At 42.9% G+C, this 26049-nt stretch overlaps 1 protein-coding gene across 5 annotated transcripts in view; it reads right to left on the bottom strand.

Annotated features, from left to right (window-relative positions):
* abcc4 (ATP binding cassette subfamily C member 4 (PEL blood group)) overlaps positions 1-26049 on the bottom strand; it is a 471758-nt gene that overhangs the window by 245521 nt on the left and 200188 nt on the right. For all 5 annotated transcript variants that reach the window (XM_072577875.1, XM_072577874.1, XM_072577873.1 and 2 more), the window contains 2 exons: positions 24944-25090; positions 702-781 (listed from right to left, as the gene is read on the bottom strand). In XM_072577875.1, coding sequence (XP_072433976.1) covers positions 702-781; positions 24944-25090 — 227 coding nt within the window. The remainder of the gene's footprint in view (positions 1-701; positions 782-24943; positions 25091-26049) is intronic.

Genomic DNA, 26049 nt, shown 5'->3' on the forward strand with positions numbered 1-26049 from the left:
CCAACAACATATCTGGAGGTTTGGATATGACTTCCTCAGCATCAAATTGGTTAACAAGAGCTGTTGAAATTAGAGCCTATCATATAGAAACCATTCACGCCCTGGCTAAGAAATTTGCTGCATTATCAAATATTGGAAAATTGAGTTTGTCTCATTCTCAAATAAACCTCAACCTGATAGTAAAATTAGACTGTTCACTTAATTATCAAACGCTATCCTTATCACCTTCTACAAAACCTACACCACTTTCTTTATTGTCAGTAATGATGTGTTCTTTTTTGGTCACACACTCGCGATTTGCTTGTCTTCACTGTCCTGCATGACAACTAATTGTTTTGATACTTGTGGCCACATTTTTCAACATTACCTGAATGTGCCCCAAATTACTGGAGGCAAATGAACAACTAGCTGTAAAGCATGCAAATACAGAGGACATGACATGACAACAGGAGTCCTGAGACCACTCTTATACAGTAATTATTCTTGGCATTAGATTTTCACCATTGCTTTGGTGGATCATAAAATTACAGCAACACCCTCCATGATGGGCAGACAATAAACTACACTTTAACTCTGTTGGAAGAGTTCTTGCTCAGAAAGTAATTGTTTTGTGATCACAGTACTTCAGCAGCAAAGATTACTCAGTGACCCATAAAATGATCACACAATATACAATTCATGAACTTGGAAGACAGAATTACCTGTAAAAAGTCCATGCAAGTATAGGGCAGCAAATCATCCAAGTGGCCAATGTCTTTTGAAAAACGGTTTAAGATCCGACCTGACAAGTCATAAAACAAAGAGTTGAAATATTCTACTAACTTGAACAGTTGCAGTATTCTTTTATTAAGTCAATCATATGTCTTATCTCCTTTGAGAGTCAAAGAAAGCTCCTGTAGGAGATCACTGTCCAGAGGTTTACAAATGACCACTCCACATCTTGAATAAGCAGGACGATTTAGGAGCAATAAACCCAGCTGAGCATGTTCAGTTGCTGATTTCTTTTAATTTAACTTATTTTTCACATCAACTGTTCAGAGATGTTATTACACCTCTGAAGCAGGTGGAGCTTGAAACCAGGTGTCCTGTCTCCGGGATAGGGACACTACTACTACTGAGCCACAAGAGGGCACCCATCCAATTGCTGCTGATATACTGAATCTGATTAAATCATTTACAAAGATTTTCTTGATAGGGGTCAATCAGTGAGGCTTTTGACAACATAATGATTATTTAGAAATCTGCATTTTTAAAAATGCAATCATGGTATCAGTCTGTCCCTGGGTGGGCCAGCATTTATTGCCTGTCCATATTTGCTCTTGAGAAGGAATGGTGATCTGCCTTGTTTGGATTGGCTGGAGCTGTTCCCTTTCAATGGGAGAAATTGAGAGGAGATTTGGCTGAGATACATAAAATTGAAAAGGATTTGGATGGAGTAGATTAGCGGATGTTGGTGACTTGAGGATGTAGATTTAAAGTGTTTGGTAAAATATTAGAATGGAGTTGGAGAAACGTTTTCTTCACTTACAGAATGGTAAAGGTCTAGAACTCATCATCTGAAACAGCAGCTGAGGCAGAAGCCGCAATCTCGAGTGAATTCTTAGAACAACATAAAGGCAGTAGGAATATACTTAACAGGAAAATCAGGAGGGCAAAAAGGGGACATGAGATTTGCCTCTTTGGCAAATAAAGTTAAGGAGAGGCCAATGGATTTTATAAATATATTAAGAACAAAAGGGTAACTAGGATGAGAACTAGGGCCCCTCAAAGATCATCAAGACAGCCTACATCTGGAGCCGCAGGAGATGGGGGGGATACTAAACGAGTATTTTGCATCACTGCTAACTGTGGAGAAGGACATGGAAGATATAGAATGTGGTTTCAAGATGGTGACATCTTGAAAAATGCCCATATTACAGAGTACTGGATGTCTTGAAATCCCCAGGACCTAATCTGGTGTACCCTAGAACTTTGTGGGAAGCTAGGGAAGTAACTGTTGGGCCCTTTGCTGAGATATTTGTATCATCGATAGTCACAGGTGAAGTGCTGGAAGACTGGAGGTTGACGAAAGTGATACCACTATTTAAGCAGGGTGGTAAGGACAAACCAGGGAATTATAGACCGGTGAGCCTGACATTGCTGGGGGAATCCTGAGGGACAGGATTTACATGTATTTGGAAAGGCACTTTCTGATTAGGGATAGTCAACATGGCTTTGTGCGTGGGAAATCATATCTCATGAGCTTGATTGAGTTTGATGAGGGCAAAGCAGTGGACTTCAGTAAGGCATTCGACAAGGTTCTTCATGGGAGACTGGTTAGCAAGGTTAGATCTCATGGAATAAAAGGAGAACTAGCCATTTGGATACAGAACTGGCTCGAAGGTAGAAGACAGAGGGTTGTGGTGGACGGTTGCTTTTCAGACTGAAGGCCTCTGACCAGTGGTGTGCCACAAGGATCGGTGCTGGGTCCATTACTTTTCATCATTTATTTTATATATTTTAGATTACTTACAGTGTGGAAACAGGCCCTTCGGCCCAACAAGTCCACACCGACCCTCCAAAGAGCAACCCATGCAGACCCATTCCCTTACATTTACCCCTTCACCTAACACTACGGGCAATTTGGCAAGTCCAATTCACCTAACCTGCACATTCTTGGATTGTGGGAGGAAACTGGTGCACCCGGAGGAAATCCACACAGACACGGGGAGAATGTGCAAACTCCACACAAACAGTTGCCTGAGGCGGGAATTAAACCCGGGTGTCTGGCGCTGTGAGGCAGCAGAGCTAACCACTGTGCCACAGTGCTGCCCAATCATTTATATAAATGATTTGGATGTGAAGATCGGAGGTAGAGTTACTAGGTTTGCAGATGACACCAAATTGGAGGTGTAGCGGACAGCGAAGAAGGTTACCTCAGAGTACAAGGGGGTCTTGATCAGATGAGCCAATGGGCTGAGGAGTGGAGGATGGAGTTCAATTTAGATAAATGCGAGGTGCTGCATTTGGCAAAGCAAATCAGAGCAGGACTTACACACTTAATGGTAAGGTCCTGGGGAGTGTTGCTGAACAAAGAGATCTTGTTGTGCAGGTTCATAGTTCCTTGAAAGTAGAGTCACCGGTAGATAGGATAGAGAAGGCGGCATTTGGTATGCTTTCCTTTATCGGTCAGAGCACTGAGTACAGGGGTTGGAAGGTCATGTTGCGGCTATACAGGACATTGGTTAAGCCATTTTTGGGCTATGGTGTGCAATTCTGGTCTCCTTCCTATCGGAAAGATGTTGTGAAACTTGCAAGGGTTCAGAAAAAATTTATAAGGATGTTGCCAAGGTTGGAGGATTTGAGCTATAGGGAGAGGCTGAATAGGCTGGGACTGCATTCCCTGGAGCAACAGAGGCTGAGGGTTGACCTTATAGACGTTTATAAAATGATGAGGGGGTGGATAGAATAAATAGACAAGGTCTTTTTCCTGGTGTGGGGGAGTCCAGAATTAGAGGCCATATGTTTACGGTGAGAGGGGAAAGATATAAAAGGGACCCAAGGGTGGTGCGTGTATGGGATGAGCTGCCAGAGGAAATGGTGGAGGCTGGTACAATTACAGCATTTAAAAGGCATCTGGATGGGGATATGAATAGGAAGAGTTTAGAGGGATATGGGCCAAGTGCTGGCAAGTGGGACTAAATTAGGTTAGGATAACTCAACCTATGGACAAGTTGGACCAAAGGGTCTGTTTCTGTACTGTACACCTCTATGACTCTAACTCCTTTCATAGGATGCATGTGAGGTAAAATGGAGATTTATAGACAGCGTCCTGCAAGTGAGACATTAGAAGTATGGCAATTATGTAAAATAATTATCAACCATTTTAGAACATTGTTAATCCTTACTTAAGCTGCTGCAATGCTCTTTCCAAACGTTACAATCAATATATTTTTTATTTACCCAGTAATCTCCAAGTTAAAGTGCTTAATAGTCAAAATAATATGAACTCTGAGGAGTCGTATTTGATTAATATCAGATCCTGGAAAGGCTTTGTCCATTAATACCAGCTAATCAGAACATGTATTCAAGAAACTCTATTAAACATAATCATACATCAATTTAAAAGCAATTACTCATCGCTTCATAAAAGCTGCAAACTGAAGTGCCTTGTACACATTTGACACTGTTTGGTCGATAAACACTGCTTTATCGAATTTAAATAATGATTCATTACTTTGCGCTTATTTCTACAATGGTTTCTTTACTACAATGAATGCATACATATACATTTGTTGTGCAATGAATACACCTGTGGTCTACAACAATTAATAATTGTTTCATGGTAACCACTCAATAAGATTAAACGTGTAAAAGAGAAATGTTATGAAGGATAATGACCCTGCCCAGTTTGGTTTACAGGTGTTCACTTGCACTTTGTTCACTGTTGGCGAAAAATAATGTACACAATGACTCTACCACACCTTTTTAAACCTGATTATATTTTATTTAACTAGGATATTATCCCAATTATACCATTAGCAGTGTGCTTATGAAATTATATTTTTATTTCTGTTTCTATACCAAAAGAAACAGAATAACATATGATAATTTAGCAATTGCACTTTACAGATTTGTTGTTTCATTTATTGTTCATTCTTATCAAAATTGCATCGACTACCTTGAATTGTGTAGACAATGAAATATAGGAGCAGAATTAGGTCATTCAGCCCAACGAGTCTACCCATGGCTGATATGTTTCTCAATCACATTGTCCTGCCTTCTCCCCATAACCTTTGGTGCCCTTACCAATCAAGAACCTATCCACCTCTGTCTTAAGTGCACTCAATGAGTTGGCCTCCACAGTCCTCTGCAGCAATGAGTTCCACACATTAACCACCCTCCAGCAGAAAAAATATTCATCTTAGTCCAAAAGAACTGTCCCTTCACTCTAAGGCCGTATCCTCACGTTTAACTGTCTATTACTAGTGGAGCATCTTTTCCAAGTCCACTCTATCGAGGATTCGTTAAGTTTCAATCAGAAAGCCCCTCATCCTTCTAAACTCATCTGAGTACAGACCCAGAGTCCTCAACCAATCCACATATGACAAGACCTTCATCACTGGGATCATTCTTGTTAACTTCCTTTGGATCTCTCGAAGGCCAGCATATCCTTCCTTAGATATGGGGCCTAAACTGCTCATAATATTCTAAATGCAGTCTGACCAGAGTATTACACAACTCAGCAGCACATTAGATTAGATTAGATACAGTGGTGGAAACAGGCCCTTCTGACCAACAAGTCCACACTGACCCGCCGAAGCGTAACCCACCCAGACCTCATTCTCTTTACATTTACCCCTTCACCTAACACTACGGGCAATTTAGCTCGGCCAATTCACCTAACCTGCACATTTTTGGACTGTGGGAGGAAACCGGAGCACCCAGAGGAAACCCACGCAGACACAGGGAGAATGTGCAAACTCCACACAGTCAGTTGCCTGAGGCAGGAATTAAACCCGGGTCTCTGGCGCTGTGAGGCAGCAGTGCTAACTACTGTCCCACCCATGCATCTCTGCTCTTGCATTATAGCCCTCTTGAAGTGAATGCTAACATTGCATTTACCTTTCGAACTGCCAACTGTTAACCTTAAAAGAATCTTGAAGGACTCTCAAAACACTTTGTGCTTCAGATATCCAAAGCCTTTCCTCATTTAGATTACCCACAGTGTGGAAACAGACCCTTCAGCCTGTTCTTTTGAACTAAGAACTAAGTCCACACCGACCCACCAAAGCGCAACCCAACCTGATCCATTCCCCTACATTTACCCCTTCACCTAACACTATGGGCAATTTAGCATGGCCAATTCACCTGACCTGCACATTTTTTTTGGACTGTGGGAGGAAATTATCTATGCCTCTATTCTTCCTACGAAAGTGCATCACCTCAATTTTCCCAAATTTAACTGATTTGTCAGATGTGACCACCCCTTGACAAAAGTTGTGCTGGCTCAGACCTATTTCACCATGTACTTCCAAGTACTCTGCAATCTCATCTTCAAACATGGACTTCATAATCTTAGCAAGGACCAAGATCAGGCTAAACAGCCCATAGCTTCCTGTCTTCTGCCCACCCCTCCCTTCTTCAACAGGAGCGTTACATTCGCCATGAGAATCTTCCTGAATCAAGTGATTCCTCAAAGATCACCGCCAATACCTCCACAGCTATCTCCATCAGAACTCTGGGGTGTAGTCCATGTGGTCCAGGTTATTTATCCACCTTCAGACCCTTCAGCTTGCCCAGCATTTCTTCTTAGTAATGGCCACTATACTCATCTCTGCCCCCGACTTTCTTGAAGTTTTGATATGCTACTGATATCTTAAACTGTGAAAACATATACAAAATATCTATTCTGTTCCTCTGCCATTTCTTTATGTTCCCCATTACTACATTTCCAACCTCATTTTCCAGCAGTCCAATGTGCACTCTTATCTCACTTACCTTTTAAAAATATTCTAAAATCTTCTTTTATATTACTAACTAGTTTACTCACTTATTTCATTTCCTTCCCCCAACTACTTTTCCTTAAAAAGGCTTCCCAATGATCATCACCACATTTTATGCTTTTTCTTTTACTTTTATCCTGCCCCTGACTTCCCTCATCAGCCATGCCTGTTTCGTCCTTCTCTTAGTATAGAACATAGAACAATACAGCACAGAACAGGCCCTTCAGCCCACGATGTTGTGCTGAGCTTCTAACCTAGATTAAGCACCCATCCATGTACCTATCCAAATGCCGCTTAAAGGTCGCCAATGATTCTGACTCTACCACTCCCACGGGCAGCACATTCCATGCCCCCACCACTCTCTGGGTAAAGAACCCACCCCTGACATCTCCCCTATACCTTCCACCCTTCACCTTAAATTTATGTCCCCTTGTAACACTCTGTTGTACCCGGGGAAAAAATTTCTGACTGTCTACTCTATCTATTCCTCTGATCATCTTATAAACCTCTATCAAGTCACCCCTCATCCTTCGCCGTTCCAACGAGAAAAGGCCGAGAACTCTCAACCTATCCACGTACGACCTATTCTCCATTCCAGGCAACATCCTGGTAAATCTTCTCTGCACCCTCTCCAAAGCTTCCACATCTTTCCTAAAGTGAGGCGACCAGAACTGCACACAGTACTCCAAATGTGGCCTAACCAAAGTCCTGTACAGCTGCAACATCACTTCACGACTCTTGAATTCAATCCCTCTGCTAATGAACGATAATACTCCATAGGCCTTCTTACAAACTCTATCCACCTGAGTGGCAACTTTCAAAGATCTATGTACATAGACCCCAAGATCCCTCTGTTCCTCCACCTGACTAAGAACCCTACCATTAACCCTGTATTCCGCATTCTTATTTGTTCTTCCAAAATGGACAACCTCACACTTGGCAGGGTTGAACTCCATCTGCCACTCCTCAGCCCAGCTCTGCATCATATCTAAGTCCCTTTGCAAACGACAAATGCCCTCCTCACTGTCCACAACTCCACCTATCTTCGTATCATCTGCAAATTTACTGACCCACCCTTCGACTCCCTCATCTAAGTCATTAATAAAAATTACAAACAGCAGAGGACCCAGAACTGATCCCTGCGGAACTCCACTTGTAACTGGGCTCCAGGCTGAATATTTACCATCTACCACCATTCTCTGACTTCGACCGGTTAGCCAGTTTTCTATCCAATTGGCCAAATTTCCCTCTATCCCATGCCTCCTGACTTTCCGCATAAGTATGTTTCATCTTCCTTGGGATGAACATCTGTTGTGCCTTCCGAATTATCCCCAGTAACTTGTGCCATTGTAACTCCACTGTTCTTTCTCGGAGGGTCCCCTTCCAATTAACTCTGGCCAACTCCTTCCTAATGTCTTGGTACCTTAACTCAATTGTGGTAACAGTACATCTGATTCCAGCTTCTACCCTTAAACTGAGGATGAATTCTATCATATTATGGTCACTGCCCTCTAGGGGTTCCTTCACCTTAAACTCCCTAATCAAGGCTGCCTCATTACACATGATCATATCCAGTTCTCTAGTCAGCACTACCAAAAAAAAAACTATCTTATGAACACTGCATGAATTCCTTTTCTTGTGATCCTCTACTAACCTGATTTTCTGCATATTGAAGTCCTCTATGATTATTACAATAGTGCTTTTCTTCCATGTCTTTTCTATCGCACAATTTATTTCCTTCCCTACCTCCTGACTACTACTAGGCCGCCTGTACACAACTCCCTTTGGGATCTTTTCCCCTTTACAGTTCCTCAACTCTACCCACACAGATTCTACACTGTACAAACTTGTTACTTCTTGCCATCAATTTAATTTCATTTTTTTACTAAAAACAAATCACTTCCTCTGCCCATTTGCCTGTCCTTTCAAAAGAACATTTATGCTTAAATTATTTAGTTCCCAGCCCTGATCCCCTTTCAATCATGTCACCATGATACCCACAACATCATACCTGATAATTTTAATCTGTACTACAAGCTCAATTTACTTGTTTTGCATGCTGTTGCACTTAACTACAGCACCCTCAGTCCTGAATTGACTGGTCCCCTTCTCATAGTTGTTCCCTTATCTGCTGTGCCTGAAGCTTGGTTGCATAATTGGAAGTAATGTAAGATTCCTAACCCTTTCCATACTCTCTGCCCTATTTATGTGTTCTAGAAACTTTTAACTTATCCATGCAACTGCAACCATTCCTTCCTCTCCACTGTTCTAGTTACATGTTTCACCAGGATTCTGGTCCCAACGTGATTCAGGTGAAGCCAATCCCACCAGAACAGGTCCCTCCTCCTACAATACTGGTTCCAGTGTCCCATGAATCCAAACAAATTTCTCCTACACCAAACTTTGAGCCACATGAATACCTCTTTAATCTTGTTGACCTTGTGCCAATTTGCTCGTGGTTCAGGTAGCAATCTGGAGGTTAGTACCCTTCTGGTTCTGCTTGTTAATTACTCCCTAGCTGAACAATATCATTGGAACCTACGTGGACCACGACAACTGGATCTTTCCCCTCCTACTCCAAGTTCCTCTGTGGTCCATATGAGATATCCTGAAGCCAGGCATTAAGTAGGCAACAAAGCCTTCAGGACTCTTGATCTGAGCCATGGAGAGCTATTCCCCAGATTACAACTACATTTCTCTTTCCTCCACCTTCTTAAATGGCTCCCTGTTACCATGGTGCTATGGTCAGTTGTTCATCCTCCCTTTAGCCCCAACTCTCACCCCATAGAGAGTAAGAATCTCAAATCAATTAGAAAAGCTCAAGGACTCAGGCTCATTCAACACTACCTCCTAGATTCCTCTATCTGCCTCCACTGTAGTCACACCTCCTTTCCCTGACCACTGAGGGGATAATGTGAAGGATGTGCCTGGCTCCAGAAATACAGCGTCCAGGTAACTCTTTCCTGATGTGTCGCAGTGTTTGAAGCTCGGACTCCAGCTCATCAACTTTGAGCTGGAGCTCCTCAAGCAACCAGCCTTTGCTACAGATGTGGTTACTAAAAACCACAATCGATTCTATCAGTTTTAACATCATGCAATTACAAAGCCCAGCCCTTGCATCCCCATTCTAATTACTTAGTTCTTAATTTGATATTTAAAAGCTTCCAACTGGTCTGTTAGTTTGTGGCCTGTAAATATTTCCCTATTTACCTTCAATCTGTAAGTAACCCATAACAGTTGGTCACATTAGTAATTATTACCAAACGATGAACATCAGCTTGCTTATGAAGTCATCCTTTTGTGCTGTTACATCCATTATCCTTTGTATTATTCATAACAATAAATCTGTGGGTTTCTTTTATAGCACAGTGTCTGTGAATGATGCCATTAATAAATGAGTTCTGGTAAGCAGTTAGGAAGATGAGAACATTAAAAAATGGTATGTTTGAGCCATTCAATCAGATCATGAGTGATCACCATCTCAACTTCAGTTGCTTCATTTGCTTTTCTGATGGATTTATAATGTAAAAATTTATAAAATTCAGCCTGGAAAATTATAATTGATGTGACATCAAAGGTTTTAGGAGATTGAGTTCTAGATTCCCACCAACTGTTATGTGTATAGGTTCTTCCTAATATCACTTGCAAACAATATTGTTTCAACATTTCTATGAATTTGCTCATTGCAAGCATTAAAGGCAAGGCCAGCTTTAGTCCTCATCCCTAATTGTCCTGAAGGGAGTACTGCTGAGCTACCTTCTTGATCTGTAGTCCTCAGAATGCAAAGTTAATAGAAAAAGGTGCTCCGGGATTCTGATCCAGTAACAGTGAGGTTACAGCAATTCAGTTTCAAGTCCGGATAATGTGAGGCTTGGAGGTGCATTTCCAAACCCTTGTCCTTGTGGAGGATTCTTGATTATTATCCTATGTCTGTGTTCAGGGGAGAGGTTCATTGCTACAGCTGGAGTCTTTAGTGATGTCAGTAAGCATTACCTTTTATTTAGCCAATAAAAATTATGCACAGGTCAAGACTTGCAAGACTTAGTTTAACAGCATTATCTCCTAGTAGTTCTGTCATCTTACATTACTTCCAATTATGCAACCAAGCTTCAACTCCAGAAATTATATAATATCTCCTTACGTACGTCTCCCCATCCAACCTCCCACCTCATCAGTTCTTTCATATTCAAAAGGGTAACCAAAGATTTGTAGTCAGTCTCAGTTGTGAACTGAAGACCTGGAATGCAGGATGCAAGTTTTTCACAGGGTCAAATGAGTGAGGAATCCTCCTGGTGTAAACAAGCAGATAGATTTTGTTTTTCAGTGTAAGATGATGTAATGGTTTTCAGCATCCCACAACCCCTTCGAATAAGTGTGGAAATGCAGCTCTGAAATCTTTAGGTTTCTCTCAGTTTCATTATTCTTTTGTTTTGCAAATTAGTTGTAAACATTAAAATGATTCTTTTGCTACAGCTGAGTAAAGGTAAGAAAAGCAGAAAGCGCTGGTGAAATTCAGCACCTCTGGCTACATCCAAAAATTCATATTGGTCTCGATGTGTTAATTTTTTTCCTCAGTCCACTTGCTACTTTTATTTCAAATATCAAGCATCGGTAATAATTTTTTTCATTACAGTGAAGAGTTTTTTTCTTCATTATAGTGGCGATTAGTAAAATATTTTTTTCCTAAAGGTTTATTTGAATGTACTGAATTGTTACTACAGGGTTCATGTGGGTAAGTGGGCATGGTTGAGCCATATTCTGCATTGGGAGCATGAAGGGCCATAGGGAAGTGGGGGTTTGAGTATTGTATAAGTATGCCAGCTCTCTATGTCAATTGAGTGGCTGTTTGAGAAGAAATTTGCTGCCACCAACCTCTGAGTATCAGAAACTACAGAACCTGCTGAGTCTAGTGTGGTGGAAGAATGCTACTTCCTGGTCCACTTAGATGAGTCTCTTCTAATTAACTAGACAATTTAAAGGTATGATTATCAATGAAACCAAATAAACACTCCAACATATTCAGACATGGCACATGACATTTGATAGCCACTGAAGTCTTGTGAGGACACGACTGTTCATGCATCGCTGACGTCACCATGTTGGTGATGAGGCGGCCTAGGAAGTCCAGGTTGATGAAGTAGAACTTCTGCTACCCATTGGTGTCTGCTCTGTCTCCTGCTTTTTTGCTACCCAGCTCTCGCCAGCTGCTGTGATGCTTGGGAAAGTAGGGTCTTTCCAGAGCTGGGAAGCTGTGCCCACTTTGGATGGCCTGTGGAGCTGTGCTGCTTCTCAAGCTTCACTGCTGCAGCTATTTTTCAAAAGGCTCACAACCCCCATGTGATACGATTCAGGAAACTGAGTCCTGGATTCCCCTTCCTCCAATTATACATATTCACGGCAGCACCATGTTCACCAGCAGAGAATTGAAACTGCCTTTGGTCACTTGCAAATGACATCAGGTTCCCCTTTCTCTACACTGGTTCTTTGTATCACCTAGAGGTATTATCACTGGACCGTTAATCCAGAGACGAAAGTGAGGACTGCAAATGCTGGAGTTCAGAGCTGAAAATGTGTTGCTGGAAAAGCGCAGCAGGTCAGGCAGCATCTAAGGAGCAGGAGAATCGACATTTCGGGCATGAGCCCTTCTTCAGGAATGAGGAAAGTGTGTCCAGCAGGCTAAGATAAAAGGTAGGGAGGAGGGACTTGCGGGAGGGACGTTGGAAATGTAATAGATGGAAGGAGGTCAAGGTGAGGGTGATAGGCCGGAGTGGGAGTGGGGGGCGGAGAGGTCAGGAAGAAGATTGCAAGTTAGGAAGGCGGTGCTGAGTTCGAGGGATTTGACTGAGACAAGGTGGGGGGAGGGGAAATGAGGAAACTGGAGAAATCTGAGTTCACCCCTTGTGGTTGGAGGGTTCCGAGGCGGAAGATGAGGCGTTCCTCCTCCAACCGTCGTGTTGCTATGGTCTGGCGATGGAGGAATCCAAGGACCTGCATGTCCTTGATGGAGTGGGAGGGGGAGTTGAAGTGTTAAGCCTCAGGATGGTTGGGTTGGTTGGTCCGGGTGTCCCAGAGGTGTTCTCTGAAACGTTCCGCAAGTAGGCGGCCTGTCTCCCCAATATAGAGGAGGCCACATCGGGTGCAGCGGATGCAATAAATGGTGCGTGTGGAGGTGCAGGTGAATTTGTGGCGGATATGGAAGGATCCCTTGGGGCCTTGGAAGGAAGTAAGGGGGGAGGTGTGGGCGCAAGTTTTACATTTCTTGCGGATGCAGGGGAAGGTGCCGGGAGTGGAGGTTGGGTTGGTGGGGGGTGTGGACCTGACGAAGGAGTCACAGAGGGAGTGGTCTTTTCGGAACGCTGATAGGGGAGGGGAGGGAAATATATCCCTGGTGGTGGGGTCCGTTTGGCGGTGGCGGAAATGACGGCGGATGATACGCGGTATATAGAGGTTGGTGGGGTGGTAGATGAGGACCAGTGGGGTTCTGTCCTGGTGGTGGTTGGAGGGGCGGGGCTCAAAGGCGGTGGAGCGGGAAGTGGAGGAGATGCGGTGGAGGGCATCATCGATCACGCCTGGGGGGAAGTTGCGGTCCTTGAAGAAGGAGGCCATCTGGGTTGTACGGTATTGGAACTGGTCCTCCTGGGAGCAGATGCAGCGGAGACGAAGGAATTGGGAATATGGGATGGGGTTTTTACAGGGAGTAGGGTGGGAGGAGGTGTAGTCTAGGTAGCTGTGGGAGTCGGTCGATTTATAGTAAATGTCCGTGTTGATTCGGTCGCCCGAGATAGAAATGGAAAGGTCTTAGCCTGCTCCTGCCCCACCGAACTCATCTCTGCATACCTCGACATGGTCCTGTCCCCCTTAGTCCAAGAACTCCCCACCTACGTTCGGAACACCACCCACGCCCTCCACCTCCTCCATGATTTTCGCTTCCCCACTCCCCAATGCCTTATCTTCACCATGGACATCCAGTCCCTGTACACCTCCATCCCCCATCACGAAGGACTCAAAGCCCTCCGCTTCTTCCTTTCCCGCCGTACCAACCAGTACCCTTCCACCGACACCCTCCTTCGACTGACTGAACTGGTCCTCACTCTGAACAACTTCTCTTTCCAATCCTCCCACTTCCTCCAAACCAAAGGAGTAGCCATGGGCACCCACATGGGCCCCAGTTATGCCTGCCTCTTCGTAGGATATGTGGAACAGTCCATCTTCCGCAGCTACACTGGCACCACCCCTCACCTTTTCCTCCGCTACATCGATGACTGTATCGGCGCTGCCTCATGCTCCCACGAGGAGGTTGTACAGTTCATCCACTTTACCAACACCTTCCACCCCGACCTCAAATTCACCTGGACCGTCTCAGACTCCTCCCTCCTCTTCCTGGACCTCGTCAGGTCCACACCCCCCACCAACCCAACCTCCACTCCCGGCATCTTCCCCTGCAACCGCAAGAAATGTAAAACTTGCACCCACACCTCCCCCCTTACTTCCCTCCAAGGCCCCAAGGGATCCTTCCATATCCGCCACAAATTCACCTGCACCTCCACACACACCATTTATTGCATCTGCTGCACCCGATGTGGCCTCCTCTATATTGGGGAGACAGGCCGCCTATTTGCGGAACGTTTCAGAGAACACCTCTGGGACACCCGGACCAACCAACCCAACCACCCCAAGGCTCAACACTTCAACTCCCCCTCCCACTCCACCAAGGACATGCAGGTCCTTGGACTTCTCCATCGCCAGACCATAGCAACACGACGGTTGGAGGAAGAATGCCTCATCTTCCGCCTGGGAACCCTCCAACCACTAGGGATGAACTCAGATTTCTCCAGTTTCCTCATTTCCCCTCCCCCCCCCCACCTTGTCTCAGTCAAATCCCTCGAACTCAGCACCGCCTTCCTAACCTGCAATCTTCTTCCTGACCTCTCCGCCCCCACCCCCACTCCGGCCTATCACCCTCACCTTGATCTCCTTCCACCTATCGCATTTCCAACGCCCCTCCCCCCCTACCTTTTATCTTAGCTTGCTGGACACACTTTCCTCATTCCTGAAGAAGGGCTCATGCCCGAAACGTCGATTCTCCTGCTCCTTGGATGCTGCCTGACCTGCTGCGCTTTTCCAGCAACACATTTTCAGCGTTAATCCAGAGAGCCATGTAATGTTCTGGGGACCCGGGTTTGAATCCACCATGGCATATGGTGGGATCTGAATTCAATAAAAATCTGAAATTAAGTCTAAATGATGACCATTAATCCATTGTTGATTGTCAAAGGAACCCATCTGATTCACTAATGTCCTTTAGGAAAGGAAACTGCCATCCTTTCCTGGTCTCCTGACCCACAATAATGTAGTTGCTGCTTAACACCCCACTCTGGGCAAATAGGGATGAGTAATAAATGCTGGTCTAGCTAGCACCTTGACACCCTCATCCTGTGAATGAATTTTAAAAATTGTGACGTTTTCAGAATTCACAGGCATAGTTTATTGCATGTTATCAACTAGCTACAGGTTACATTGATATGATAGACATTGTTATAGAGGACCACCAAATGTTAGTTAGATATCATAGAATCCCTACAGTATGTGACCATTCGACCCATCGAGTCAACCCCAACCCTTCGAAGAGCATCCTAATCAGATCCACCCCTCTACCGCGTTCCTGTAACCCTGCATTTCCCCATGGTTCATCCACCTAGCCTGCACTTCCCTGGACACTATAGGCAATTTAGCATAGCCAATCCACCTAACCTGCACGTCTTTGGACTGTGAGAGGAAACCCATACAAACATAGAGAGAATGTGCAAGCTGCATACAGATAGATACCTTAGGGTGGAATTGAGCTTAGGTCCCTAGTGCTGTGAGGCAGTAGTGTTAACCACTGAGCTTCCTTGCCGCCCTTCTTGCCCCTTTGAGATTCTCAGCTGTTCTGTCCACAAGTCCATACAATATCATCATTGCTGATGTCAGAATTCATAGTTCCACCACAATTGGTAGTGCTAAAAGGTGGCACAGGTTCTCTTAGATGCATATGCAACAGGTGGAGGGCAAAACTAAACATAGGTAGCATGAGAAGGACCTTTTCATCCTTTCAAAATGTTCCCTCATGCCAAATCATAATATATAAAACCTGAAGTACATGAGCCATCAGCCTTGGTCCAACTCCATGAGAACTGCACAGGAGTAGCTCACTGTTTTCTTCACAATAGAGTTGGCTAGGTCAGAACGTGAACATTCTTAAAAAGCACTCTTAAAAACCAGGAATCCCAGAATCAAAAATTATCTCATAAATTATCCTGACTTGTTGACAATCCAAAATGAACATCTAGGAATGAAGGCAGTAAATCATACTGTAATTTTTCAATTTGCCAACCTAAAAGAATGAAAAACTAAAAAAAAATCGCTTAGAAGCCCATTGATAAATTATCCAGTTATGTGGACATCTTTTTGAAATGTGACTTTGAATAAACTTTACATGCCAAAGTACTGTTCATTAAATTATGCCATATTTTAAATATGGAGAGCTGCTTTTGTCAAATTGCAAAGAAATTTTCATCTTTAAATTATTAACTGTTCTGTAAACAATTTCTCTTATCTATGATACACGCTTTAAAAGGTTCATGAATATTTAATTTTTAATTGTTGAAGTTCTGAATCACAATCAAAAGTATCTTTGTCATTGTAACCTGTAACTATCATGACCACAGTATGAAAATGTACTCAAAGATCTGTGCTGATAAGTGAAATTTCAAAGTTGTATTCCACTGTGGTCAGCATAAGTATTTAAATGTATTTCCTAACAGCAGTTTGCTTTATCATGGTTACTGATAGCAACACAACAGAAGCCAGATAACAGTAAGTCTAATTGCATTATTATACTATATGAAGTCTGTGACATTATCTGCAGTTCAAGTACACCTCCCTTAAAGCTATTCTATAGGGTCACACCCTGATAACAGATAAAGTCTACTTGGAATTATAAAAATATGATGTTTTAAAAGTCAACAACCAAACAAGTCCAACCACACCTCTTCCAGACATTAACAAATAGCTACAGCATTCCAGCACCCTGCACTTATTGGAAAAACTTACATCATTTGATGACTCACACTGATGAATAAATTTTAAAACAACTGAAGGTATCCAATAAACAACCTAAACAATGCAAATATAAAGAAGATAGTTTACTCTATTATTGAAATGCAAGAAATCGACTACTACAGGTAAATTGACCACTTCGGAGACTCTGGACAAAACCAGGTGACCTTTAACTATGAATTCTGGGTTGGAAGGAATAACATCTGTATTTTTAGGAATTATAGAATGCCTACAGTGCAAAGGCCATTAAGCCTATTGGCCTGACACTCTGAAGAACATCCCAAGCAGATCCAAACCCTCAACTTCTATCCATAAGGGCCTGTTTCCACACTGCAGGGAATCTAATCGAACTTAATCTAACCTTTGGACTGTGGAAGGAAACCGAAGCACCTGGAGGAAACCCACGCATACACAGGGAGAATGTGCAAACTCCACACAGAGAGGAACCTGAGGCTGGAATTGAACCCAGGTCCTTGCCGTTATGAAGCAGCAGTGCTAACCACTGAGCCACCATGCTGCCACTAAGTTGCCACAGGAAATATTGAAAAGCATGATGGGTAGAAGGGGGCATCAAGGGCATGAGTGGCAGGGGTTAGTATAGATTGCGAGTGTGTGAACTTTTTATTAATAAAATGTAGGACTGATGAAGGGAGGCATGTGGCCAAACAATGCCACAGCTGGCAGTCCATTTTCATTCTGACGTCGTCCAGCCAATCTTCCAAGGAACCTTGCCACGCCAGAACAGAAATCTGAACTGGTTCAGCTTGTGGAGTCAGAAAAGGTTCTGGCTCTGTCCTCTTGCCTAGGGACAAAGTCAAAGTCACTTTCTAAAGGTGCATAGTAGGGAAATATATAAACATATTGGCCTGAATCAAATACTCCATTGGGTTATATTCACAAAAAGTAACATGGGCATCCAGAATCGTACATTTTTAATTCATCTTCTTTTATTTTCTTGACAGACTATACACCGTATAAAATCATGCATCTTATTTAATCATCTCAACTTGTTTCGTTAATTTGGTCCTGTAAGCACATTCCTCAGCATTTGTTATTTGCAATAAAAAAAAGAGAAGTTAAAGAAAGATTTAAGGCTGTCCAAAGTTCAGTTGACTGTTTTAGTTTTCCCTTCGATTGTGGAAGGACTGGAAAGAAAACTGGCAATTTAAAGACTAATTTCAAATATACTTGCTAGAGGTATACAAGGTAATGAGAAGCATAGATACAGTAGTTAGCCAGAGGCTTTTCCCCAGGGCAGAAAGGCTGTCACGAGGCTCCATAATTTTAAGGTATTTGGAGGAAAGTCTAGAGGAGATGTCAGAGGGAGGTTCTTTGTGCAGAGAGTGGTGGATGCGTGGAATGTTATGCCAGTGGTGGTAGTGGAGTCAGAGACATTAGGGATGTTAAGTGATTTCTGGACAAGCACATGGACGGCAATAAATTGAGGTATGTTTAGATTAGTTTGATCTTACATTAAGATAAATGCTTGGCACAACATCATGGGTCTCTACGGTGCTGTACTGTTCTACGTTCTATGCTTGTTTCCAATTTACAAAGAGATAGACTTCCTCATTCATTTAACCCTGTTCCAAACTATATCCTTATACCAGCTTAAAGGACATATTAATTACCATGATTTAAGAAATAACCAGGATTGGATGAAAGCTTAACAAAAACTGAAAGAATTACAGATGCTGTAAATCAGAAATGAAAACAGAAGTTGCTGGAAAAGCTTAGCTGGTCATCTGACCTGACATATTAATTTTGATTTCTCTTCATAGATACTGCCAGATCTGCTGAGTTTTCCAGCAACTTCTGTTTTTGTTTCAACGAATGCTTGCTCGTTTCTTACAGGACATTAAACAATATTGGTTTTCAAACAGCCAACCTGGTTTTGTAAACTTCAAGTGTGTTAAGCTTACATACAAGTCAAGAATCAGAGTTTGTACCTGTCTATTTTTTTCCCTCTTAGATCGGTCAAATTGTAGAGTCATTGACAACACATTCTCAGACTCATTAACCTCAGGCATCCTGCAGGTTAATTTCTTACTGCTACTTCTTTGAATCATCAATCATATCAACTTTTCTGATAGTCTCAAGCTAGCATTATTAATTCCCTTCAGACTGTATTCTCAACGTGCACAGCAGTACAGTAGATGAACAATTTGGTCTGGATTTCCATCTGCATGATGCTTTTGTCATGGGTCAGTCTGCCCATTAACCTGACCCCATTTCTCTCAGTCAGTCTGTTCATGCTGCACAGGCTCAAAGCAGGATTCACACCACAGCTCTGGATTAGTGGTGCTGGAAGAGCACAGCAGTTCAGGCAGCATCCAAGGAGCAGTAAAGTCGACATTTTGGGCAAAAGCCCTTCATCAGGAATAAAGGCAGTGAGCCTGAAGCGTGGAGAGATAAGCTAGAGGAGGGTGGGGGTGGGGAGAAAGTAGCATAGAGTACTATGCTACTGGGGTTGAAATGTTCCGAGACGGAAGGTGAGGCGTTCTTCCTCCAGGCGTCTGGTGGTGAGGGACCGGCGGTTAAGGAGGCGAGCCATGGGGTGGTGTAGTTGATTGGTGCCGGTGTCCCGGAGATGTTCCCTAAAGCACTCTGCTAGGAGGCGTCCAGTCTCCCCAGTGTAGAGGAGACCGCATTGGGAGCAACGGATACAATAACTGATATTGGTGGATGTGCAGGATTGGTGGATTTGATGGATGTGGAAAGCTCCTTTAGGGCCTTGGATGAAGGTGAGGGAGGAGGTGTGGATGCAGGTTTTACAGTTCCTGCGGTGGCAGGGGAAGGTGCCAGGATGGGTTGTGGGGGGGTGTGGACATGACCAGGTAGTCACGGAGGGAACGGTCTTTGCGGAAGGCGGAAAGGGGTGGGGAGGGAAATCTATCCCTGGTGGTCAGGTCTTTTTGGAGGTGGCGGAAATGTCGGTGGATGATTTGGTTTATGCAAAGGTTGGTAGGGTGGAAGGTGAGCACCAGGGGCGTTCTGTCCTTGTTACGGTTGGAAGGGTGGGGTCTGAGGACGGAGGTGCGGGATGTGGACGAGATGCGTTGGAGGGCATCTTTAACCACGTGGGAAGGGAAATTGCGGTCTCGAAAGAAGGAGGCCATCTGGTGTGTTCTGTGGTGGAACTGGTCCTCCTGGGAGCAGATACGGCGGAGGCGGAGAAATTGGGAATACCGGATGACATTTTTGCAAGAGGTAGGGTGGGAAGAAGTGTAATCCAGGTAGCTATGGGAGTCGGTGGGTTTGTAAAAAATGTCACTGTCAAGTCGGTCGTCATTAATGGAGATGGAGAAGTCCAGGAAGGGGAGGGAGGTGTCAGAGATGGTCCTGGTAAATTTAAGGTCAAGGTGGAATGTGTTGGTGAAGTTGATGAATTGCTCAACCTCCTCGCGGGAGCATGAGGTGGCACCAATGCAGTCATCAATGTAGTGGAGGAAGATGTGGGGAGTGGTGCCGGTGTAATTACGGAAGATCAACTGTTCTACGTAGCCAACAAAGAGACAGGCATAGCTGGGGCCCATACGTGTGCCCATGGCTACCCCTTTGGTCTGGAGGATGTGGGAGGATTCAAAGGAGAAATTGTTAAGGGTAAGGACCAGTTCGGCCAAACAAATGAGTGTGTCGGTGGAAGGGTACTGTTGGGTACATCGGGAGAGGAAAAAACAGAGGGCTTGGAGGCCCTGGTCATGGCGGATGGAGGTGTAGAGGGATTGGATATCCATGGTGAAGATGAGGCATTGGGGGCCGGAGAAACGGAAGTCTTGGAGGAGCTGGAGGGCGTGGGTGGTGTTTCGAACGTATGTGGGGAGTTCCTGGACTAGGGGGGATAGGACAGTGTCGAGGTAGGTAGAAATGTGTTCGGTGGGGCAGGAGCATGCTGAGACAATGGGTCGGCCAGGGTGGTCAGGCTTGTGGATCTTGGGAAGGAGGTAGAACCGGGCAGTGCGGGGTTCCCGGACTATGAGGGTGGAAGCTGTGTGTGGGAGATCTCCTGAGGTGATGAGGTTCTGTATGGTCTGGGAGATGATGGTTTGGTGATGGGGGGTGGGGTCATGGTCGAAGGGGCGGAAGGAAGAGGCGTCCTCGAGTTGGCGTTTGGCTTCAGCGGTATAGAGGTCAGTGCGCCAGACTACCACTGCGCCCCCTTTATCTGCTGGCTTGATGATGAGGTCGGGATTGGAGGGCTGCGCGTTGTAAGGGTAAGAGGTTGGAGTGGGGGAGGAGGTAGACAGGTTGAGGCGGTTAATGTCCCAGCGGCAGTTGGAAATGAAGAAGCCGAGGGCAGGTAATAGGCCAGTGCGGGGTGTCCAGGTGGATGCAGTGTGTTGGAGGTGGGCGAAGGGGTCCTCGGAAGGTGGGCGGGAGTCCTGATTGTGAAAGTAAGCTCAGAGGCGACGGAAGAAGTGTTCGACGTCACAGCGTGTATTAAATTCATTGACGCGTGGATGGAGGGGGATGAAGGTGAGTCCTTTGCTGAGGCTCATACCACTGCTACCAACATGCATAATACCAGTTGTACTGCAGTTAGACCACTGTCTCCTGACCATTTAAAGGGTGCAGAAGAGTTGTGGAAATTAAGGTATCGAGTTGAAATGGAGGAATCTTTTCCTAGAGCTCATTCCCACCATTAAAATGATTCTGATATCTTGCCACTGTCACTCTGGGACATCATCCTTCACTGACCAATCTCAGGAAGCAACAGTCAATAGCAACATTAGCTGAAAAGTCAAGCCCTGCTCACCATCCACCATTTATGCACAACATACAAAGATATATCGCACTATTTTGACCTCTTTGCTTCCACTATTCTACTATATTATAATTGCCACTGCGAGGGAATATCCAGCACACCACAACTTCATCTCCAGCATCAATGTCCAAAAGAAAAATGGCTATTTAGTTTCTTTCAAAAACTTTGACTCCCTGGCTGCCCCCCAGCAAGAAGTGTGTGAGGAATTAAGGGTAGTCCAGGTTGGTTTCTTGGCCTGAGGTTGCTTATTCACGCTTGACAGCTATGGAGTTTTGTGTGCAATTCTGGTCTCACTTCTATAGAAAAGTGTTGTGAAACTTGAAAGGGCTCAGAAAATATTTGCAAGTATGTTGCCAGGATTGGAGGGTTTGACCTATAGGAAGAGGCTGAATAGGCTGTTTGCCCTGGAGCATCGGAGGCTAAGGGGTAATCTTACAGAGATTTATAAAATCATGAGGGGCATGGATAGGATAAGTAGATAAGGTCTTTTCTGTGAGGTGGTGGAGTCCAGAACTAGAGGACATAGGTTTAGGATGAGAGGGGAAAGATTTGAAAGGGACCAAAGGAGCAACTTTTTCATGCAAACAGTGATGCGTGTATGGAATGAGCTGCCAGAGAAAGTGGTGATGGTACAAATATAACTTGTAAAAGGTATCTGAATGGATATATGAATAGAAAGAGTTTAGAGGGATAGGGGCCAAGTGCTGGCCAATGGGACGAAATTATTTTAGGATACCTGGTCAGCATGGACGAGTTGGACCGAAGGGTCTGTTTCCGTGCTTTAAATTTCTATAACTCAAAGTCACATTTAGTGATTTTTAAGATGACTAACTTAATACAGTCTGACAAGGCGAACCACAGCAGAGATGCCAACTGGACAAGACAATAAAGATAAAGTTTATTTTTTAAAAATTCTGTTCAAACTGCTGACAAGCTTGGAGGAATTGGACCTCGCTAGCTCCATCCTCGCATCCACCCATTATTTACCATTTAGGTTTCTCATGTCTACCCAAATATCCAACCCTTTGATGGCCTTACCCTGAAAGAAAAACTTGTGTCTATGCAATATTCTTCCTGATCAAAGGATATTCCAAAACACTTTACAGTCAACAAAATACTTTAAAGTCTAGTCATTGTAATGTATGCTGTTGGTAGTCCTTCATTAATTAGGTTTATAAGAATTAACATCTTTTGCCTTACACAGAATTTCCAAATCATTTCCATTGCTGAACTGACTCCAAGAATTTGACTTTCCTTTCTTATGTCCAACACTTCCACCATATATCACAGACACACTCTTCCTAAAACATGCAAATATTCTTTAATCAAGACTATTATTCTCAGTAATTTGTTCATATGTTCACATAAATATGCAACTTCTTACCACCTCAATCTCTCACTGATTTCTTTTTCTTCCATTTTATTCCTTTTCCTTTAATATTGGAGGAGAATTTGGACTCTGCTTGCACGTCCCCTGAATGATTATTCAAAGGATGCATCAAACATTATTGAAGAAGCTGTTTGAGAGCAAGTGAGATTTCTGGGAGTATTCAGATCCTGATTTGCAAGATCTTTGCACTTCCAGGAGAGATCATGTACGCTGGTTAATTTTTCCCAGCCTAAGTTGGGCAGCCAAACAAAATGTAATTTTGGTTGAGATTGACTAGCTCAGCACAGATGGATAGATTCCTGCTATAAATCTTTTCAGGGTAAAATCAGGATTATCTAGGTTTTTCATCAAAGATTCAATTTTAGGCTATTACAATCCAAGTTTGACAATACATAATTACTTGAGTTACCATGCTTTCCATTTTATCTTTGTCAAATTTGATGTTTTCCTGTGCAAGAAACAAAGCCCTTAACTAAGTTTCTAAACTGAAGAAAATTAAAACTTATTTTACTAATTTAACAAACAAGACAAAGTCCAATAGTTGTAGATACTGTTAAATGTTGTAAGTCTCCTTTACAAGTATTCTTGCACTTTATCTTTAAACTAAACCTTAGCTTACAGTCAGAGTTTTCAACATCACGGAGATCAAGGACTGAGATTTTTATGTTCAAAGCAAATGAATCAGATGTTTCTACCTTGATTTACTTTTCTGATATATTTCAAAATGGATTACATTTCACAATTCAAAATAAGTAAGATTCACTCCACCTGAATGCAGTTTTACAGGCCTGGTCCAGATTCAGGAAAGTTAATTTCTGGATAAGTGGCAGGTAGCAGCCACATGTCAAGGTTTATCGACAGTGATGAATACTTTAAAGGTCATTAAATCAGGGGGCGCAAAGATAGTTAATCAAACTTTTGTTTCCATCCTTTCCTTGAATTATCTGTAGGCACATTTTTCCATCAATTTAAATTTAAAAACACACTAGTTGCTGAGAGTTGTCACTGACCAGGTTACCTGAAGTAATTCAAATGAACGACAGAATGCAGACATATAATTACACAGGAGCAGGAACAATGCGCCCTGTAAACTTCAAGGGTGCGCCACCATGTCATATGAAGGGGCTGACTGCTCAGAAACAATGACTGAATAAACTGATTGCATGCAAACAGTGTTCCTTTTGAGATGCAGACATGCATGCATGGTTGCAAGCCAATTTTAAAAGGATGGACAAGGCAAAAATCTAGTCTTGTAGTAAACAGAAGTTCAGTGTAGTGAACAGGGAACACTGAGCAGAAGTAGGCCCCACAATCTTCATTAACCATTCAATGATACAGAATCATATAGAAGTGGCTTATTGAGGCTGTACTGATGAGAACTACCTAAATCTACACTAATCCCATTTTCTAGCACTTAGACCATAGCCTTGAATGTTATGACATTTCAAATGCTCATCCAAGTTCTTTTTATAGGTCATAACATTCAAGGCTGTTCTGAAACCTAACTGCATATGTCTGTCTTTGCCTCGATACCCTTAATATCATTGTTAATAACAAAAATCTATCAAACTCCACTTTAAAATAAACCATCAATTCAATATGAATTGTCATTTGCAGAAGAAAATTTCAAACTTCACCACACTTTTGTGTAGAACACTTGCCCTGGAAGTTCTACTCATAGCCCTTAACTCTCCAACCAGTGGCAATATTTTCTCCAATAAACACAGAAATTTCTGGAGAAACTCAGCAGGTCTGGCAGTATCTGTGGAGAGAAAGCAGAGTTAACACTGATTTCCAGTCTAGAATATTTTGCTTCAGATCTCCAGCATTTGCAGTTCTTTGTTTTAATTGTTGCACTATTTTCTCTATTTGCTTCTCATCATATCAAGAAAATTTGGTCAAATCACCATTAAACTTGGAAACAACAAGAAACACTTCAGTTTATGATCATGCACTGAAGAGTCATCATGACTCAAGTTAAGTCTATTTCTCTTCACAGCTGCTGTCAGACCAATTGAGTATACCCAATTGTTGTTATTATACAATAATGTTTTCCATCAGTCAGTTAGAGAACACTGTCCCCTAGTGGTGGTTGTACATCATTACAATCAAGCCGTAACTCTAAATTACTGCTGCATTACAAAAGTTTACTGGAGTGCTAGCCATTTGCTATTCAAATTGAAATATATAAAATTCTATACTTACCAATAGGATTTCTATCAAAGAATAAAACAGGAGCTCTTATAATGCATGCAAACATTCTGTTATGCAACTCCTTAGATGCATTCACCAACACATTGAAAATGATCAAACTTCGGGTAATTCCAAAAAGTATCACAGCTATTGTTAAACCTAGAAGAAAATAAAATCGGTTCAGTTCATCAACTGATTACAACATTAACAACGTATTAAAATGACAATGCTGGCACAAATTTTCCTTGAACATTTTCCTTATAACTTCTAAATTCTTTGAATTTCATGTTTTTAGAGACAGAATTCAAGTTCAAAAGGCTTTTCAGGATCTTCCATTCAATCATTTTGTGGAAGCATGAATGTTACTACTTCAATATTTAGTTAAAGAAAGTAAAATAAGCCAAAATATATCTCCCATTCTTATTTTAGAGGTTAAGAGATTGCAAATTTGAGCTATTAAGTCTATAACTTTGACCAACAGTTTATTAGCATACTGAGCAAATGCTGTATTGCTCAGGGGTCCAGCTTAATTACAATATCTTTTACTAGTGTTTCCAGTGAACATGATTCTGTTTTGAAGAGTAAGTTGTTCTTTTTATGTCCTGGTCAACATTCCCCCTTAACCAACAATGAACTACTTTTGAAGTACAATCAAAAGTACAGTTGAGAAGCAGTTTTGGAAATTCATAGAAACAATGTAAAGTACAAACTGCATGGATCAATATGTTCTATTTTTATATGTGCTACGAGAACACTTCTTCTGTGCAATTGTTTCCAACACTTCATTTTACTGCTGTTAAAATGTTACAACACACAAAATTATTCCTGAAGGTGCACAAGGAGGTTTGAGCATCAGGTATATACACAGAGTCTTTCCCAGAGGAAAAAGTGCTCAATGGGAAATGAACTGGTTTATGCATCGCCAGAGTGATACTGACAGATCCTGGGAGAAGGCCATCTTCTTACAAATTCTGGGATGGAACAGTACTGAATGATTGACTTTTAAACACCTCTTCTCTACATATCTCAAAGCCATCCATTCTACTTATTCGTGCCCCAGTATTCGTATCGACAACAATGTCCTGTTCCTGAGTGAATACTGACGAAAAGTATTCATT

This window comes from Chiloscyllium punctatum, chromosome 9 (assembly GCF_047496795.1).
Source record: "Chiloscyllium punctatum isolate Juve2018m chromosome 9, sChiPun1.3, whole genome shotgun sequence".
In the NCBI taxonomy this organism is placed as follows: domain Eukaryota; kingdom Metazoa; phylum Chordata; class Chondrichthyes; order Orectolobiformes; family Hemiscylliidae; genus Chiloscyllium; species Chiloscyllium punctatum.